The sequence below is a fragment of the Danio rerio genome, chromosome 3 (genome assembly GCF_052040795.2).
Source record: "Danio rerio strain M-AB ecotype USA chromosome 3, GRCz13ab, whole genome shotgun sequence".
Lineage (NCBI taxonomy): Eukaryota > Metazoa > Chordata > Actinopteri > Cypriniformes > Danionidae > Danio > Danio rerio.
Window position 1 is genome coordinate 2,629,800 of NC_141023.1, and position 21,029 is coordinate 2,650,828.

The 21,029-nt window shown below is 34.5% G+C and overlaps 2 protein-coding genes and 3 long non-coding RNA genes across 6 annotated transcripts in view; 1 reads left to right on the forward strand and 4 right to left on the reverse strand.

Moving 5' to 3' along the window:
• Positions 1 to 21,029, reverse strand: part of LOC147845392 (uncharacterized) — a 258,299-nt gene that overhangs the window by 204,240 nt on the left and 33,030 nt on the right. The gene's annotated exons all lie outside the window — the stretch shown is intronic.
• The window catches only part of plbd1a (phospholipase B domain containing 1a), a 522,382-nt gene that overhangs the window by 21,800 nt on the left and 479,553 nt on the right, over positions 1 to 21,029 (forward strand). The window contains 3 exon segments of one of the 2 annotated variants that reach the window (NM_001130791.1): positions 3,133 to 3,318; positions 3,501 to 3,607; positions 5,493 to 5,787. In NM_001130791.1, coding sequence (NP_001124263.1) covers positions 3,133 to 3,318; positions 3,501 to 3,607; positions 5,493 to 5,672 — 473 coding nt within the window. In that variant the 3' untranslated portion in view covers positions 5,673 to 5,787. 2 annotated transcript variants of the gene reach the window in all.
• Positions 1,849 to 5,796, reverse strand: LOC147845395 (uncharacterized). Its single transcript, XR_015480361.1, has 4 exons — positions 5,314 to 5,796; positions 4,920 to 5,260; positions 4,322 to 4,742; positions 1,849 to 3,796 (listed from the first exon to the last, which is right to left on the reverse strand). It is a non-coding gene; the product is annotated as an uncharacterized LOC147845395 (long non-coding RNA).
• LOC147845396 (uncharacterized) lies at positions 8,973 to 12,064 on the reverse strand. The gene is made up of 2 exons (XR_015480375.1): positions 9,956 to 12,064; positions 8,973 to 9,900 (listed from the first exon to the last, which is right to left on the reverse strand). It is a non-coding gene; the product is annotated as an uncharacterized LOC147845396 (long non-coding RNA).
• LOC100329579 (ecto-ADP-ribosyltransferase 5) lies at positions 12,550 to 15,594 on the reverse strand. The gene is made up of 4 exons (XM_087243840.1): positions 15,454 to 15,594; positions 15,288 to 15,365; positions 14,270 to 15,202; positions 12,550 to 12,793 (listed from the first exon to the last, which is right to left on the reverse strand). Exons 2-3 carry the CDS (start codon positions 15,333 to 15,335, stop codon positions 14,414 to 14,416), a joined length of 837 nt encoding a protein of 278 aa, XP_087099966.1. The 5' UTR covers positions 15,336 to 15,365; positions 15,454 to 15,594; the 3' UTR covers positions 12,550 to 12,793; positions 14,270 to 14,413.

Below are 21,029 nucleotides of genomic sequence, written 5' to 3' on the forward strand. Positions count from 1 at the left end.
GTAAAATAACGGATAATAAATTACAGAAATTTACTGTAAAATAACGGATAATAAATTACAGAAATTTACTGTAAATTAACGGATAATCAATTACAGAAATTTACTGTAAATTAACGGATAATAAATTACAGAAATTTACTGTAAAATAACGGATAATAAATTACAGAAATTTACTGTAAAATAACGGATAATAAATTACAGAAATTTACTGTAAAATACCAGACATTAAATTACAGAAATTTACTGTAAAATAACGGATAATAAATTACAGAAATTTACTGTAAAATAATGGACATTAAATAACTAAAATTTACTGTAAAATACCAGATATTAAATTACAGAAATTTACTGTAAAAATAACGGACATTAAATCACAGAAATGTACCGTAAAATAACAGACATTAAATTAATTAATTATTAATATGATTATGATATTTTAAATAATGTTATAAGCAACATATGTTTTAAATGATCTCAGCCATTAGAAACGATCAATACAGCTTCAGAAAAGCAATATTTGACTGTTCCATAAATAAATAAGACGTCTTACAACAAGTAAACAACAAACAAGTAATGATGAAATAAATATCATTACTGTACTGTACGGTAAAATACCAGACATTAAATTACAGAAATTTACTGTAAAATAACGGATAATAAATTACAGAAATTTACTGTAAAAATAATGGACATTAAATTACAGAAATTTACTGTAAAATACCAGACATTAAATTACAGAAATTTACTGTAAAATACCAGACATTAAATTACAGAAATTTACTGTAAAATAACGGATAATAAATTACAGAAATTTACTGTAAAATACCAGACATTAAATTACAGAAATTTACTGTAAAATAACGGATAATAAATTACAGAAATTTACTGTAAAAATAATGGACATTAAATTACAGAAATTTACTGTAAAATACCAGACATTAAATTACAGAAATTTACTGTAAAATAACGGATAATAAATTACAGAAATTTACTGTAAAATACCAGACATTAAATTACAGAAATTTACTGTAAAATAACGGATAATAAATTACAGAAATTTACTGTAAAATACCAGACATTAAATTACAGAAATTTACTGTAAAATAACGGATAATAAATTACAGAAATTTACTGTAAAATACCAGACATTAAATTACAGAAATTTACTGTAAAATAACGGATAATAAATTACAGAAATTTACTGTAAAATACCAGACATTAAATTACAGAAATTTACTGTAAAATAACGGATAATAAATTACAGAAATTTACTGTAAAAATAATGGACATTAAATTACAGAAATTTACTGTAAAAATAACGGACATTAAATCACAGAAATGTACCGTAAAATAACAGACATTAAATTAATTAATTATTAATATGATTATGATATTTTAAATAATGTTATAAGCAACATATGTTTTAAATGATCTCAGCCATTAGAAACAATCAGTACAGCTTCAGAAAAGTAATATTTGACTGTTGCATAAATAAATAAGACGTCTAACAACAAGTAAACAACAAACAAGTAATGATGAAATAAATATCATTACTGTACTGTACGGTAAAATACCAGACATTAAATTACAGAAATTTACTGTAAAATAACGGATAATAAATTACAGAAATTTACTGTAAAAATAAAGGACATTAAATCACAGAAATGTACCATAAAATAACAGACATTAAATTAATTAATTATTAATATGATTATGATATTTTAAATAATGTTATAAGGAACATATGTTTTAAATGATCTCAGCCATTAGAAACAATCAATACAGCTTCAGAAAAGCAATATTTGACTGTTCCATAAATAAATAAGACGTCTAACAACAAGTAAACAACAAACAAGTAATGATGAAATAAATATCATTACTGATTTGCTCCACTGGTACAGATTTATCGATCTGAAAACATCAAGAACAGTCATGAAAACAAGAGTGGAGTTACTTCAGTCAGGGTCAGTTCACCCAGAAATATGAAGTCTATCATTCCAGCCTCCTCTATTTCTAAACCTGTTTGGACGTGTGATTCTACGGCCCCGTTTCCACTGCCATTAGATGATGTTGCACTAAAAATCTAAATAAAATAGTCATACAAAATGAAACTTGTGTGTACCGTAGGAATAGTATAACAGAAAATGCTAGCAGTTTTAAAAAGTTGACTCTTTCCAAACCGCGGCAAACCTTGAAAGCGGTTGTCATCCCATGCCTAGTTTGCAGCATAGATATATACACTAGATATCGTATAGGGACCCTGAGCATGCGTCAATAGCGCCGCCACATTGGTACAGGGCTCCCAGTACAAATGTCATTCAACCGCACTAGTCAAGACAGTGTTATTACGTGAAGATGCGGGACTTTAGCGCTGTCTACGGGTGTAGTAACGAGCAAACAAAGAAAACAAAGCACAAAGGCAGAACATTTTATTGGTAATATTACGTTTTTTTCTGTTTTTGTGTGTTCTGAACTTTTGTGCTAATCAGGTAACGTTATTGATGATAACAGTCACTTACTGCATTCACCATACGGCAAAGCAGCTCCAACTCGCTCTAAACACTCGGCTTATGCTAGTTTTGTTGAATAAAATCAGCAAACAATGCAAAAGAAATATGACAACGAGATGCTGCGCTGCCAGAAACTTGTATTATTGTCGGCTAACATTAGTGAAAGAGTCGTTCGGGGGATTTATTCACAAACGAATCGCTCCCTCCGTCAGTATGAGAAGTGAAAGTAGGAGAGGAGCTGTGTTTCAGGACATGATTAGATCAGATTTAACAGGGAGGGTGAATAGTACATTTCTGTACACACAAACACAAGCTTTTTGTCAGGAATGCCCGTGCGGTCACTGATCCATCAATGTAGAAAAGTGATGTAAAATTATAATTTTCGTAATTAGAAAAATAAAATTACATACTAACATCCAGGAAATATTATATGTGTATATCTCTGGCTTTGCATGGCCACAGTCCTCCACTGTACATTGGTCCCGCATTCATTTCAAAGGAGCGCTACCCTGTTGCAAGATGGCGGCTCTATTGACGCATTCCGTCCAATAGACAACAATAGGCCAGGCGACATCTAATGTATATATCTATGAGTTTGCAGTAAGTGTGTGTGTGTCTGCAGGTTACTGGCCGTCCTATAACGTGCCGTTCCACCGGCGCATCTACGAGCTGAGCGGATATGATGAGATGTGGAGGAAGTACGGTGAGGATTTCTCCTACGATCTCTGTCCTCGAGCAAAGATCTTCCGCAGAGACCAGTCTGCAGTCACCGACATGAGCTCGCTCAAACACATCATGAGATACAATGGTACACACTGCACTGCGTATATTAATTTACTTGCTGTATTTTGTATATAGTACTAGTCGATCATTTGTGCTTCTCTAGTCATGATGTTATCATACGGTGAGAGAAATAGCCATGAGTGGCTGGTGTGGGAGAGAATAAACCCACTCAATCATGCAGTAATTCTCCTGTGTTTGTGTCCGCAGAATATAAGAGCGATCCGTACTCTCAGGGTGATCCGTGTAAGTCCATCTGCTGCAGAAACGACTTGCTAGAACACGGGGCGAGTCCTGGAGGCTGCTATGACACCAAGGTGAACAACACATCCAATCTGTTGATCCACAGCACTAATTTTAAATATATTGTAAAATACCTGACATTAAATAACAGAAATTTCCCGTAAAATAACGGACATTAAATTACAGAAATTTACAGGAAAATAATGAATATTAAATTACAAAAATTTACTGTAAAATACCTGATATTAAATGACAGAAATATGCTGTAAAATAACGGATTTTAAATTACAGAAATTTACCGTAAAATACCAGACATTAAATTACAGAAATTTACAGTAAAATAACAGACATTAAATTACAGAAATTTACTGTAAAAAACAGATATTAAATTACAGAAATTTACAGTAAAATTCCAGACATTAAATTACAGAAATTTACAGGAAAATAATGGATATTAAATTACAGAAATTTACTGTAAAATAACGGATTTTAGATTACAAAAATTTTGCGTAAAATACTAGACATTGAATTACAGCAATTAACTGTAAAATACCAGACATTAAATTACAGAAATTTAATGTAAAATAACAGATATTACATTACAGAAATTAACTGTAAAATAACAGACAATAAATTACAGAAATTTACTGTAAATTAACGGATATTAAATTACAGAAATTTACAGTAAAATACTGGACATTAAATTACATAAATTTACTGTAAAATAAGGGATATTAAATTACAGAAATTTACTGTAAAATAACGAATATTAAATTATAGAAATTAACTGTAAAATAACAGACATTAAATTACAGAAATTTACTGTAAAATAACGGATATTAAATTACAGAAATTTACCGTAAAATACTGGACATTAAATTGCAGAAATTAACTGTAAAATAACAGATATTAAATTACAGAAATTTACTGTAAAATAACGGACATTAAATTATAGAAATTAACTGTAAAATAACGGACATTAATATATAGAAATTAACTGTAAAACAACAGACATTAAATTACAGAAATTTACTGTAAAATAACGGATATTAAATTACAGAAATTTACTGTAAAATACTGGACATTAAATTACAGAAATTTACCGTAAAATAACGGATATTAAAGTACAGAAATTTACTGTAAAATACTGGACATTAAATCACAGAAATCTACTGTAAAAAATAATGGACATTAAATTACAGAAATTTACTAAAGAATACCAAACATCAAATCACAGAAATTTACTGAAAAATAATGGACATTAAATTACAGAAATATACGGTAAAATACCAGACATTAAATTACAGAAATTTACTGTAAAAATAACGGACATTAAATTACAGAAATTTACTGTAAAATAACGGATATTAAATTACAGAAATTTACCATAAAATACCAGACATTAAATTACAGAAATTTACTGTAAAAATAATGGACATTAAATTACAGAAATTTACTGTAAAAATAACGGACATTAAATTACAGAAATTTACCGTAAAATAACAGACATTAAATTGCAGAAATATACGGTAAAATACCAGACATTAAATTACAGAAATTTACTGTAAAATAACGGACATTAAATAACTAAAATTTACTGTAAAATACCAGATATTAAAAACAGAAATTTACTATAAAATACCAGACATTGAATTACATCTTTTACACTTTAAAGATCTCATCAAGTGCTTTGAATTGTGCATTTTTTATTTGATGTTTGATGTAATCTCAATACCATGAAGAGAATGTTTAAAAAAAAAACATCCAATAAAAAATGCACATTTCAAAGCACTTCACAGGACCTTTGATTTAATATCTAAAAGCTATGAATGGAAATAAGACGTCTTGTATGAAAATAGGCAGAATGACCAATATTGCAATTCTAGTAGTTCTTTCTTGGTGAATTCTGATGTTTTCAGTGTTAAGCGCAGTGTGAAAGTGTGTTGTGTCCTCCAACAGGTGACGGATGTACGTTTGGCTAGGGGCTTCATGGCAGAGGCGATCAATGGTCCGACCACAGCGGGAGGAGACCTGCCTGCGTTCAGCTGGACGGACTTTAACAGTACCACACACACCGGCCTTCCGGAGCGGTACAACTTCAGCTTCGTCCACATGAAGCCACAACTCTTCCAGCCCTGAAAAACCTGACTCCAGATCAGTCTCACTGAGAAACATGCAGAAACTCCATATATGAGGAGCTTGGTTTTACTTTCTGACTGATGAATGTAGACTGTAGATCAGCATCCACTGTGCAGTCATTACTCTAAAAGACCATAAGAAAATAAAACATAGAAATTTAATCAAGTCTGACCAAAAAATTTCAAAATGTTCAAATTATAACTTGAAAATCATCTTGGGTGATTTATTATTATTATTATTATTATTATTATTATTATTTGTGCACACTTTGGATTATTACTACGAAAAACCCATAAATTAAATGGTAAACCATAAATGAAATCATGAAATTTTAAATGATTCAAGTTACGATTTAGACGAAATAGATGGTTGATTTTTTAATTATAATTATTATTTAATTATAATTATTAATTATTATTATTATTATTATTTTGTTAGTGCACACTGTACAATTCTTTAAAAAAATCAGTAATTTTACAGTTTATTATATTTAAAAAAAAACATAAAATACCGGACATTACCAGAAATTTACTGTAAAGTAACGGACATTAAATTACAGAAATTTACTGTAAATTAACGGACATTAATTAACAGAAATTTACTGTAAAGTAACGGACATTAAATAACAGAAATTTACCGTAAAATAACGGATATTAAATTACAGAAATTTACTGTAAAATAACAGACATTCAATTACAGATTTACTGTAAAATACCGAACATTATATAACAGAAATTTGCTGTAAAATAACGAATATTAAATTACAGAAATTTTCAGTAAAATACCAGACATTAAATTACAGAAATTTACTGTAAATTAACGGACATTAATTAACAGAAATTTACTGTAAAGTAACAGACATTAAATTACAGAAATTTAATGTAAAATAATGGACATTAAATAACAGAAATTTACCGTAAAATAACGGATATTAAATTACAGAAATTTACTGTAAAATAACAGACATTCAATAACAGATTTACTGTAAAATACCGAACATTATATAACAGAAATTTGCTGTAAAATAACGAATATTAAATTACAGAAATTTTCAGTAAAATACCAGACATTAAATTACAGAAATTTACTGTAAATTAACGGACATTAATTAACAGAAATTTACTGTAAAGTAACAGACATTAAATTACAGAAATTTAATGTAAAATAATGGACATTAAATAACAGAAATTTACCGTAAAATAACGAATATTAAATTACAGAAATTTACTGTAAAATAACAGACATTCAATAACAGATTTACTGTAAAATACCGAACATTATATAACAGAAATTTGCTGTAAAATAACGAATATTAAATTACAGAAATTTTCAGTAAAATACCAGACATTAAATTACAGAAATTTACTGTAAAATATCAAACGTTAAATTACAGAAATTTACTGTAAAATAACGGACATTAAATTACAAAAATTTACTGTAAAATAACGGACAATAAATAACAGAAATTTACCGTAAAATAATGGATGTTAAATGACAGAAAATTACTGTAAAATACCGGATATTACATTACAGAAATTTAATGTAAAATACTGGACATTAAATAACCGAAACTTGCTGTAAAATACTGGACATCAAAAAAATGAAATTTACTGTAAAATACGGGCATTAAATTACAGAAATTTACCGTAAAATAATGGATATTAAAATACAGAAACTTACTGTAAAATACCAGACATTAAATTACAGAAATTTACTGTGAAATACCGTACATTTAAATTACAGAAATTTACTGTAAAATACCGGACATTAAATAACTAAAATTTGCTGTAAAATAACAGATATTAAATTACAGAAACTTACTTACATTCAAATTTCTGTAATTCAACCTCTGTTATTTTACAGTAAATCTCTGTAATTTAATGGCTGTTATTTTACGGTTTATTTTCAGCACCCTAGCAGCCGGAGATAAACTGTAAAATTACAGGTGTTTTTTTTTACAGTGTAGATTAATTGTATAAAAGCACATATTAAAAATGTTAAAATTTAATGGTTAAATAAAAATTATTAAAGTTACGATTTCAGTAAAAATGATCATGGTAGTTTATTATTATTATTATTATTATTATTATTATTGTTATTATTATTATTTAGTTGTTTTGTTAGTGCACACTGTAGATTTTTACAAAAATAATAACATAAAACAATTTAAATAAAATGGTCCATCATAAATAAAATCATAATTTTGACCTAAGCTATTTCAAATTATTCAAATTACAACGATTTATTAATATTGTTATTGTTGTCAGTGCACACTGTGGATTATTCCTATAAAAGTCCATAATTCATATTTAAAAAAAAAAAAAGGTCAATCATGGGTGATATTGTAATTCTGACTTAAAATGTCAAATTCTTCAGAAAAATCGTCATTTTTTTTTTTATTTGAGTTATTTATTTAGTTTTTTCCCATTTGTGCACATTGTGGATTATTTCTATGGAGGCCCCTGAGAACAAAACAACACACACTATATTAAAACTGCTGGGTTGTTTAAACTCGTGTTTGGGTCAATATATGGACAAACCCATCAAACAAATGTTTGGCTCCATTTTTTTTATATCAAGTTTATAACATGAAATTTGGGATTCTGGGGTTTGTGCACACTGCATTATTTATGCAGTGAATATGTAAAAGCCCATGAGAAAAAAAGTTAAATAAAATGATCAATCATAAGTGATATTGTGATTTTGGAAAAAAATCCGAACTATGCAAATTATGATTGTCAAAATTGTCATAGTTGATTTATTTTTTATATTTTTATATTTTTTTTATATATTTTTTTTTTATATATATATATATATATATATATATATATATATATATATATATATATATATATATATATTTATATATATATATATATATATATATATATATATATATATTTATATATATATATATATATATATATATATATATATATATATATATATATATATTTATATATATATATATATATATATATATATATATATATAAATAAATATATATATATATTTATTTATATACATTATATACATATAATAAATCAACTATGACAATTTTAATTGGGATTTTTGAGCTTCAATATATAATCCCGATTGACCGTTTAATTTTTATATTTTTATATTAATAATCCAGTGTGTACAAAAAAAAAAAATATATATATATATATATATATATATATATATATATATATATATATATATATATATATATATATATATATATATATATATATATATATATTTTTTTTTTTTTTTCATTTCTTTTTTTGTAAGTGCACACTGTGGAGTATTAATAAGGAAGCGCTCTATAAACGAAAGGAAATGCTGGGTTGTTTAAACTCACTTTTGGGTCGATATATGGATCTACAACTGTTGGGTTAATTTTTTCAATTAAGTTTATAGCATCAAAATGTAGTTTCTCCATATTTGACCCAAAATTTGTCACCAGAATTGCTTTAGGAGTATTGTAACTTGTGTGAGTTTTGAGTTTCTGCAAAATAATCCACCGGTGAGAAGTAAAACAATACAGATTTCATTTCGAATCAAGATTATTTTGCGTACAGAATAATTAGCTTGTGTAAAAGAAAAACCCACTTAATTTTAGACTTTAGATTATTTCTGAAACAGAAACTATATTTTGTGCCTGTCCAGAAAATTCAGCAAATTTAAAACTTTTTTTAGTTGTTTAGACCAGAAACAAGACTCCAATCTAGACAATCAATATTTGCAGTGCAATCACTATCACCCTGCTGAACAACACCAGCATGACCATCAGCAGAGCTTCAGATGTAAACGTGTAGATGATTTTTTTATATGATGATGTGTCGTCTCAGGGAACACGAGTCAGACTGAGAAACGTTCAGTGCCTTTGCTGATATCTGTATGTCTTTGATAATCACTGTCGTAATCATATTTTCCTCATCAGGATGTTTGTGATCTGTGCTCTTCTCCTTTATTTGACCAATGAATGATTTCAAGCCTCATTACTCGCTGTTGTGTGCTGTTTGTGTTGATATTCTTCTTCTTTAACACTGTTTTTAGGTGTGGAAAAAATATAATTTAATACACAAAACACCATTGAGTTATTAGAAAGTAATGCACTCTAGAAGCTTACCATTGTCTTAACATTGGATAAGCGCCATTGTCTAACAATTCAATGGCTTATCGTAAGTTAGTCCTTATTTATTTCATACTACAGGTCTACTGAATGCTTGATTCTGATTGGCTGATGAACACCCTATGGCAGGGGTGTCCAAAATCTGTCCTGTTCATAGGCACACCTGCCTGAAAATTTCTAGTACACCTAGAAAGAGCTTAATCAGCTGGTTAGGTGTGTTTAATTGGGGTTGGAACAAAAACCTGCAGGACACCGGCCCTTCAAGACCGAGTTTGGACACCCCTGCTCTAAGGTGTTTGGTTATTATCAGATAAATACAGCTAAAGTAGTTCCAGCAGGTTTTGAGGTCATTGCAGCTCCATATCACTCCGCTGAATGATAAGAGTTATTACACAACATCAACAGTAAAAAATGACATGAAAACACAACAGAAGGAGGAGATGTGGGAGAAACTGACTGCATCGCCACCTCGGGTGTGTGTTACATTCTTGTAACTCAACGCTCATTATCAATTATTCCTTCAGGTATTGTTCTGCATTAGTGTTTGAAGGAGTAATTGACTCTAAAACAAGCAATAGATGGATGAAGGAAAAGAGGACAGTATGCAGTGAAAGATCTCGATCTGTAATGGGCAAAATAATACTGGATTTTAATAAGATATGGTTTTAAGTCCTCGAGGTAAACTGCATTTACTCATCCCAGGTGAAAAAATACTATAGTAATGCTTTAGTGTTTTTGAGCTGTGTAGTAAAGTGTTACATGCTCTATATTTTAGTATCTACAACTCAATGTTTATGAAGGCTGTGGAAAAACTGGAATAGTACTGAACTGATAAACTGTAATAGTATACTTTAATACACCACAGTTTACTGTAGTAAAAACTGTAGTATATTATACCATATAGTTGTAGAAAACTAGAGTATTGGGTAATTTGCTTATATTACTGTAGTTGTGCTACCATAGCAGCTGTAGTATAATCGCAACAGATCAATCTCTATAGTTGTCCTGCTACCATAGCAACTGTAGAATCATCGCAACAGATTAATTGCTATATTTGTTGTTACCATAGCAACTGTAGAATCATCGCAACAGATTAATCGCTATATTTGTTGTTACCATAGCAACTGTAGAATCATCGCAACAGATCAATCGATATAGTTGTCCTGCTACCATAGCAACTGTAGAATGATCGCAACAGATTAATCGCTATATTTGTTGTGTTACCATAGCAACTATAAAATCAGAGCAACAGATCAACGCTATAGTTGTCATGTTACCATAGCAACTGTAGAATCATCGCAACAGATCAATTGCTAAAGTTGTTCTGCTACCATAGCAACTGTAGAATTATCGCAACAGATAAATCGCTATAGTTGTCACGTTGCCATAGCAACTGTAGAATCATCGCAACAGATCAATCGCTATAGTTGTCACGTTGCCATAGCAACTGTAGAATCATCGCAACAGATCAATCGCCATAGTTTGCCTTTCGGCTCAGCTCCTTTTATACCACAACGGACCGGTACATCAACCGCATTACTGCTGCCACTGCACCGATCCGCCTGTCAATCTCTTGCTCCATCCTTCCCTCACTCGTGAACAAAACAGAGATACTTGAGCTCCTCCACCTGGGGTAAGGACTTTTATCTCCAACCTGGAGATGGCAAACCACCTTTTTCCAGTGGAGCACCATGGCCTCGGACTTGGAGGTGCTGATTCTCATCCCAGCCACGTCACACTCAGCTGCAAACTGCCCCAGTGCATGCTGAAGGTCAATGTTCGATGAAGCCACAGAACAACATCGTTTGCGAATAACAGAGATGAAATTCTGTGGTCCCCGAACCGGACCTCCTCCAGTCCAAGTCTGCACCTTGAAATTCATTCATTCATTCATTCATTTTCTTGTCGGCTTAGTCCCTTTATTAATTTGGGGTAGCCACAGCGGAATGAACTGCCAACTTATCCAGCTAGTTTTTACACAGCTGATGCCTTTCCAGCCGCAACCCTTCTCCGGGAAACATCCACATTCACACACACACACTCATACACTACGGACAATTTAGCCTACCCAATTCACCTGTACCGCATGAACTGTGGGGGAAACCCACGCTAAGGCAGGGAGAACATGCAAACTCCACACAGAAACGCCAAATGACCCAGCCGAGGCTCACCTTGAAATTCTGTCCATAAAAATTAGTAACAAAATTGGTGACAAAGGGCAGCCCTGCCGAAGTCCAACCGGCACTGGACACAAGTCTGACTTATTGCTGGCTCAATAAGATCAGTGTGAATCTTTCTCTGTTCAGAAATGAACAGCAAAACAATCAGCCTAATACAACATATTATAAGATTAAAATATGAAAAAAATGATCAGATGGTAATTTCTGTCAATGGTCCTTACAGATAAACAGCTCTCTGTGATATTTCAGCATGCTTTCACTTTCGTATTAGACATGAATCATGGTGAGTGATTTGTTGGTCTTTTTATTATTCACACAGTGTATCTTTTCTGAGTGCATCCAACTTTAGAATTGCTAATATGCTCCCAAAATCGCAGGACGACTTGTTAGACTGTGGTAACTGATCCCTGTGTTTTTACTCTGTTTACCAGAATAAAGTGATCTGTCCAAGGCGTGATTTGGAGTCAGATCTGATCTATACTGTACACAATGCAGAGGAAACCGAGTACTAACCTTTACCCGTGTATTATGTTGTCTTGACAGATCAGAAATATAAAAAAATCACAAGATGCAGTCGTGTTTTTCCATTAGTTTTTATTTTCACTGAAACTTAAAATAACAGCATGTTGTTCATCAAAGAGAAATCGGGAGAGAGAAAAATGATCTGAGAGATGGATTTGCTTTAAAAACAAAGGTGCTTTTAATGATGTGATCAAACCCAAGAAACATGCAGTACCCACACAGAAATATGACCCATGGCAGTATTTGCATTTTACATACAGTTTATGACATACAAGTTCATATTTGGATTTTTACACACACTGTAAAAAAAAAATCTTTAAAAAAAAAGGTTAAATGACTGGCAGCTACGGCTGCCAAACAAAAACCATAAAATTACGGTAAAATTTCTTTGTTTAAATAAAGTGCAAAAAATAATAAATCCACAGATATTTTCATTAAAATGTTTACAGAAAAACACTGTTATTTTATAGACTTTTCCTAGATTATTACGATCAAATCCATTTAATAAAGTAACACAATAAGAGTTTTACAGAGAAACACTGTTATTTTAAAGACTTTTCCTAGATTATTATGATCGAACACCATCAATAAAGTGACTGCACTAAAAGTTCAAGAGAAAACAATGTTATTTAATTTTTTTTACAATTAAACGCCCTTTTTTAAAATGCCAAGACATGCTCATGATCGTAATTTAACAGTTTTATTTAACTGATTACAATTCTCACAACTATAACATCACATTTTATTGAATAGTATTACTTTAAAACATGTAGTGGTTTAAGTTGTATGAAATAATTCAGTTCCAAATCTTAAATGAAATGGAACTGTAACGTGAAGGGGACCCTGACAAAGAAGTGCAGATTCAAATGCAGGTTTATTACACAGAGATGGTCAGGCAAGCCAAAGTCAACACAGGGGCAAACTGCATACAGATGTATGCAGCGAATCTAGAGTCATGGTCAATTAACAAGCAAATGATCAGTCCTGGCAGCAAACAACGTAAACAATTAACAAACAAAGCAAGGCCAAAGAAGAGAAACACGTCATAATGTTCACAGTAGCAGTATAACAAGACTAGGCAATTGGTGCGTGCGTCTGTGCTGCTTTTAAAGTGCATCTAATCAGTTCATAACGATCCTCCGACTGTGTGTGTGCAATCAGCGGAATCTGAAACAGGTGTATGTGAGCGCTCTTAGCATGTTACTTTATTAAATGGATTTGATAGTAATAATCAAGGAAAAGTCTTAATTTTATGGTTTTTGTTTGGCAGCCATAGCTGCCAGTCATTTGACCTTTTTTTTTTTACGTTTTTTTTAATTTTTTTTTACAGAGAAAGTAATTACAATTTATTACTTTAATTTTATGTAATTTTAAATGTACTTAAACAGGAAAAAACACTGTAAATAATACGTCAATTTTATTGTATAAAACAGACAAATTGCTGTAATTTGTCATTAATTATATAGTACATAAAATAACAGTCAAGCTGTTAATTTACAGATAATGTTTGTAGTTTTTACGAACTTTTGAATATAATTTAAAATAACAGAAAAAATACTGTATAAATAATACTGTAATTTCCCTGTATAAAAAACAAAATTGTCGGTAATATGTCTTTAATAGTAAAGTACCTAAAATGAAAGTCAAACGGTTAATTTAGAGAGATTGGTTGTCATTTTACTAAGTTTTGAATATAATGTGAAATGACAAAAAATTACTGTAAAAAATTTAGAGGATTTTTTCTGTAAAATTAGTTTTTTTTTTACAGTGCATACAATTTCATTTTAAAATAATGTCAAGCTTACATTATTATTTTTTTGTCATTGTAATTACAAATACGTACATGCGTGTTAGCAACAATTTGATATCCGTGTTCGTATAATTCAAGGTATTATTTTTAAATGAAAGGGGTTAGCTGGCTAGTACTTAAACACGTAGCAAAGTAAAGCTGAAATTGACACAACACTGAGGAAAGCAACTGGTTTCCCACTGCTGGATGCGGCGGCACAGTTGACATTGCTTACTATTCTGACGCTCCTCAAAGTAAACACAGAGTCACACCACAGATTTGGGTCATCTGTTTTAGTTTTGACAGCTGTGACTGTGAACGTCTCATAAGGGGGAATCAGCACCTCTTGTTCTAAAGGATATTTAGAGTACTTCTGCACATCAGCACCTTGACAAGTGTAGATCACAAAGCAAGACTTGTCTCCAAATTGAATTGCTACTGCTCGTTTAAAAGAGGAGGATGCAAATGATCCGAAACGAACCTCTTTGCCAACAACATTCTTGGTGCTGTACGTGAATTTTGTACCCCGATATGATGTCTTACACACGCCTTGGTTTTTTCTCAGAATCTGTACGGCTTCCGTTAACCAAAAGTGAAGTGAATACCAGCTGTATTTCTTAGCTTTGTATCTGTTCTTATCACTACCGACAGCCCTATTGAACGTGCTGTACACTCGATCATCAGTGTACACATAAATGGCGATTGAATGATTCATTTTCAAGTTTGCATCTGTTGGAGTTTTGGCTTTCTTTACACCGTCTTCCCAAGCTTTTGTGAAATTAGATTTAGGATCAGATGTTTCCTTCTTCATATACACCGTTGTCACCATACGAGTCATGTTATTAACGCAGCCCTCATATTGATCATCAACAGATTTCAGCGCCATATCCAGATTCTTTCCTTCAGCTGTCGTGTGATCCTGCAGCAATATTGATGATAATAAGGCTACTGAGCACATCATGAACACTGATGTCTTTAATATTCATACTGAAACTGGACCTCACCTGTCCAAGAGCTGCTAAAATCAGAAGAGCTTTAATGATTGGCAGCATCTTGATCCAGTCAAAACCCTCAGAATAGAGCTGGAAGAAAATTCAGAAACGTAGAGCTTTTAATGCAGAATCACAAATTATTTGGTAATGTTATGATCACTCTTAATCTTTAACCTACCGAAGAATACTGCTGTCGATTTAATCTTCTTTTTTTTTTTCCAGGAGCAGTGATAAGATCAGAAGGTGGTGATGATTGTCATTCAGCCATGTCCAGACAAAAACGACGACTGAGATGAGAATTGTAGCACTTTTTGCTATTTATATGAAGTTGGATGGAAGTGTTTAATCATTATGCGAGAGTTCACTTTCGCATGTGTTCATTTTCTTCGACCGGGTAGCAGTTCCAGGAAATGTAAACGAAAGTGGTTTGCAAAAAAATTATCTTTATGATTGGATCTTTATTGCACTGTTTGAATAAAGGTGCACGTTATTACGTTTCAGTCAAAAGGGTGGACAGTAGATATGCATGTGTAAACTTGCAGCTACACAATATATAGTGTACATTTCAAAAAGGTGATGGTAATGTGTGCCATACATCTACAATGAATTGATCTGTTCATTATAAACATTAAGAATAGTTTGTGTATTGGCTAAAGGGTCACGCATGTGTTGAGCTGTTGACAGTCGTATATGTGTCCCACACTGCTAAAAACACTATTAGGGCACATATATCTCATATGTTCCAGTGTGTAGACTGAACGTCTGTACCTGGGAGTCCCGTATTACATCTCTGAGTGTGCTGCATTCATTCATGAGTAAGGCTTGGTTCAAACTAATCAGCGCGCTCCACTATGTTTGCGCTGCAACTTCATTAATATGCATGTTAGCTTCAAAGACTGTACGTGAAACAGTGTTCAGACGGCAGAGAGAAGACACGTCATGTTGCCAAAAGTAGTGGGAAAGAAGAAGAATTGTTTGGAGATACGAGTCGTCAGTGTTGTGTTTATAATGTGCTGCAGTGAAGGTTTTGTTTCTGAAAGATCCACTGTAAATACTTTTCTGTCGTAAACATGTGAACACTGTAAGCAAACTATTGCAAACCGTCATGTTTAATTTTCGACGCATTTTGTGACAGGATAGTCTACACACACACCGCTTTCTGACCTACCGAGTGCATCGGAGTTACAGAGAAATGCAGAGGTTTTTTCTCTTATAGGACGTGCGGTATCAAACATTTCGCCGTCATTAAACACACTGTCTTTCTCCCCTGCGTGTGTGTTTGTTTTTCCTCTGTCCTCAGCTCGTGCCCAAATGGCAAACCCATTTTTTTCAAACCCTTCCCATTTTCCTCCCCAGACACTCCCACCCAAACAGAGCTAGACAGACCCACTTTCCTGACTTTTTTCCAAACTAGAGGTGTGAAAACATCCTGCTGAAACAGGGGGTTTCATGGCTCTTTAAGACTGTGCTGTCCTAGAATTCCTCATAGGGTTAGTATCATGTCTTTGATGGCTTGGCGTCATCTCTTCAAGACCTTGTAAGGTTGGCACAATTCACATCTTGTGGACAATCTCACATAAGCTCAGCTGGATATAAGTTTCCTTTAAGTAAATGTACATTTACATTTACATTTAGTCATTTAGCAGACGCTTTTATCCAAAGTGACTTACAAATGAGGACAAGGAAGCAATTTACACAACTATAAGAGCAACAATGAATAAGTGCTATAGGCAAGTTTCAGGTCTGTAAAGTCTAAGAAGGGAAGTATTAGTAGTATTAGTATTTTTAAATTTTTTTTGAGGGGGTACAGTTAGTGTGATATTCAGAGAGGCAATTGCAGATTAGGAAGTGTAGTGGAGAGTAAATAGTTGAGTTTTTAGGCGTTTCTTGAAAATAGCGAGTGACTCTGCTGTTCTGATGCAGTTAGGGAGTTCATTCCACCAACTGGGCAGATTGAGCGTGAGCGTTCGCGAAAGTGATTTCTTCCCTCTTTGGGATGGAACCACGAGGCGACGTTCATTCACAGAACGCAAGTTTCTGGAGGGCACATAGATCTGCAGAAGTGAGAGCAGATAAGAAGGAGCAAGGCCAGAAGTCACTTTGTAGGCAAACATCAGAGCTTTGAATTTGATGTGAGCAGCAACTGGCAGCCAGTGCAAACGGACTAGCAGCGGAGTGACATGTGCTCGTTTAGGTTCATTAAAGACCACTCGTGCTGCTGCGTTCTGGAGCAGTTGAAGAGGCTTGATAGAGTTAGCTGGAAGCCCAGCTAGTAGAGAGTTGCAGTAATCCAGTTTGGAGAGAACAAGAGCTTGAACAAGGAGTTGAGCTGCATGTTCAGATAAGAAGGGTCGGATCTTTCTGATGTTATAGAGTGCGAATCTGCACGATCGAGCAGTTCTAGAAATGTGGTCAGAGAAGTTTAGTTGGTCATCAATCGTTACTCCAAGGCTTTTCACCATTTTGGATGCAGTAATGGTTACCCCATCCATCTGGATTGAAAAGTTATGATGTAGAGTCGAGTTGGCAGAAACTACAAGCATTTCCGTTTTTGCGAGGTTCAGCTGGAGATGATGATCTTTCATCCAGTGTGAAATATCCAACAGGCAGGCTGAGATGCGAGCTGGAGCCGAGGGATCATCAGGATGAAAAGAGAGGTATAGCTGGGTATCATCAGCATAGCAGTGGTAGGAAGTACGAGTAAATGTAAGGTGTACAAGTGCATGGCTGCTGTTCAGTTTCCCTTTAGTCTTTCCAAGTTATGTCAGGATTGACTAAGGGGATTCACTTAGCAGACCAAACACTCTGAATTGTATGAAATGCCTATGAAATTGTTGAGTGCAGTTCCACCTGCAAGATGGCACATTAGGGTTTCACTTCAGAGCCAACATCTCTCTCTACAAGCTTATGTTCCTGTGGAAAAAGAGAAGACCAGTATTGTGACTGCATTCAGACACATAATTCTGGGTCTTGCATTCTGTCTCTTGGCGCTTAAATGTAATCTGCATTGCTGGCCCACTGGATAGTTGATGCCACACTCAATAAGAAGTGTCACCTCCTCTTGGGTGTTAGCATGGGACACCTTTGTCACAGATATCTGCCTTATACATTTGTGAGATTTTCTAATCTTCCAGTGGAGGCGGTTTCCTCCTGATTACTGGGTAACTCCGGTCCATCGGGAGAAAACTAAGCTTGGTGTCAAAAATGCTTGCTGCATCATGCTGCCTAACACGGAGATATGTGCGCTTATTCTGCTCTGCTAAAGTGAGTTCCTCAGCACACGACTCAGCAGAGGACCTGGCTGCCTGGCCCAGTACAATGTCTGGTAATTCTTCTAAATCAGAGGTGTTCAATCCTGTTCCTGGAGATCTACCTTTCTGCAGATTTCAGTTACAACCCATATCAAACACACCTGCCTGTAATTATCAAGAGCTGTTCAGGTCCTAATTAATTGGTTCAGGTGCGTTTACTCAGGGTTGGAGCTAAACTTTGCAGGAAGGTAGATCTCCAGAATCAGGGTTAAGCATGTCCCAAGTGCCTAGGGGACGTTGGACGGTTGTACCATTGGTGATGCTTGTGCGCTCACACTATGCTTGGCAAACTTCACAGACCAGCTTTTGCCTTCAGAGCTACCTTAATCATTTATGGCAGAGATTCAACATGATACTGGAAATATTCCTCAGAGATTTTAGTTTATATCAACATGATAGCATCACACAGTTGCTGCAGATTTGTCGGCTGCACATGCATGATGCCAATCTCCTGTTCCGCCACATCCCAAAGGTGCTCTATTGGATTGAGAACTGGTGACTGTAGAGCACATTTGAGTACAGTAAACTCACTGTCATGTTCAAGAAACCAGTCTGAGATGATTCAAGCTTGATGACATGGTGTGTTATCCTGCTGGAAGTAGTCATCAGAAAATAGAGACACTGTGCTCATAAAGGCATGGACATGATCAGCAACAATACTCAGGTAGGCTGTGGTGTTGACACGATGCTCAATTGGTACTAATGAACCCAAAGTGTGCCAAGAAAATTTCCCCCACACCATTACACCACTACAACCAGCCTGAACCGCTGATACAAGGCAGGATGGATCCATGTTTTCATGTTGTTAAGGCCAAATTCTGACCCGACCATCTGAATGTGGCTGCAGAAATGGAGACTACAGGCAGAAACTGAAACGGGAACCACCCACCATCAGGACGTTTCAGAGCTGGATGAACCAATCGGATTCCATACTTCAAGACTGTTGTAATCCTGGGACTGGGACATGTTCCGGGCAGCGTGTGATGTTGACATTGACCTGTACTCAGACACAGTTACGTGCTTCATCAGGAAATGCATAGAAGACGTGGTCCTAACAAAAACTGTCCGTATCTACCCCAAACAAAAACCATGGTTCAATGGCAAAGTTCAAACAGCCCTATCAGTGCAAGCGTCCGCCTATAAATCCAGAAATGCTGAGGAACAAAAAACAAGCAAATTACAGCAAAACGTCAATACAGAGACAAGGTAGAGGGACAATTTAACACCAATAACACAAGGAGCATGTGGCAGGGACTGAAGAATGGTTTATACTTCTGCATCAAGTGACCGTAACGTAACTTGCGTAACTCACGGTGCATGCAACGCGCGCAGCTGTGCATTTATACTTCTGCGCGCTGTCTCTGTCGGTCTGCATTAACACTTCCGAAACGCTAGTGGGCAGTGAGGTGTAAATTTTTCTCTGTGTCGAGTTTCTTCGCTTCTGTTTTGCTTTTCTGAACACTTCCTGGATGTACAAGTGACTCAAACTCGCTCATTTTGAGGCAGGAACCGGCGGACGTGCAACAACTTTAACCATGAAGTAAACACAGAACAAAACTTTCCATCCGGAGCTCCTTCACGGGACTCCACATTTCTAAACAATCGCTCGCGCCATTCGCGCGGCTCTCGGTCCCGCCCAGACTCGTCTGCGCTACCAAGCCGACCAATCACAGAGCTTGCGCTACGCGTTGTTGCGACATGGAGTTACATTTTTTGAGAGGTGCACGTCAGCGACGCCGATGGCCACGGCGAAGGGCTATGCGCCAGCGCCGTAGCATACACCGGCGTTTGACTCAGAAGTATAAATCAGCCTTTAATCGCATCACGGACTTTAAAAGTAACAAATTCACCACTGTAAACATTGCCGCGTCTCTCCCAGACGAGCTCAAATCGTTCTACGCCCGCTTTGAAGTCCAGGACAGCGCGTGCACACTGCGCCCTCCGGTTGCCGAAACCAAAACCGAAACTGCCAGCACACTATCTGTTTCTGTAGTGGACGTAAGGAGACATCCGCAAAGCTATGGGCCCAGATGGCATCCCTGGAAGTGTATGCCCACAACAGCTAGCGGGGGTTTTCACAGACATATTTAACCTCTCGCTCTCTCAGTCTGTGGTTCCCACATGCTTTAAGACAGCTACTATTGTTCCCATACCGAAGTCAGCTAAAACCACATACTTGAATGACTGGCGTCCAGTTGCTTTGACACCCATCTTCAGCAAGTGCTTTGAGAAGCTGATTAAAAAGCACATCTGCTCTGTACTGCCCGCTCACACTGACCCTCTGCAATTTGCATACAGGAATTATCGCTCCACTTATAATGCAATTGCTTTCACTTTGCACACTGCTCTGTCTCACCTGGAAAACAAAAACACATATGTGAGAATGCTGTTTGTGGACTACAGCTCAGCATTCAACACCATAGTGCCTGCCAAGCTGGTTGTG

What these genes read in the sequence shown, in the direction of transcription:
- LOC100329579 (XM_087243840.1), bottom strand. Translation starts at nt 15,335, where the DNA reads ATGCTGCCAATCATTAAAGCTCTTCTGATTTTAGCAGCTCTTGGACAG. An exon ending in TTTTAGCAGCTCTTGGACAG is followed by an intron (nt 15,203 to 15,287) that starts GTGAGGTCCAGT and finishes ATATTGCTGCAG; the next exon opens with GATCACACGACAGCTGAAGG.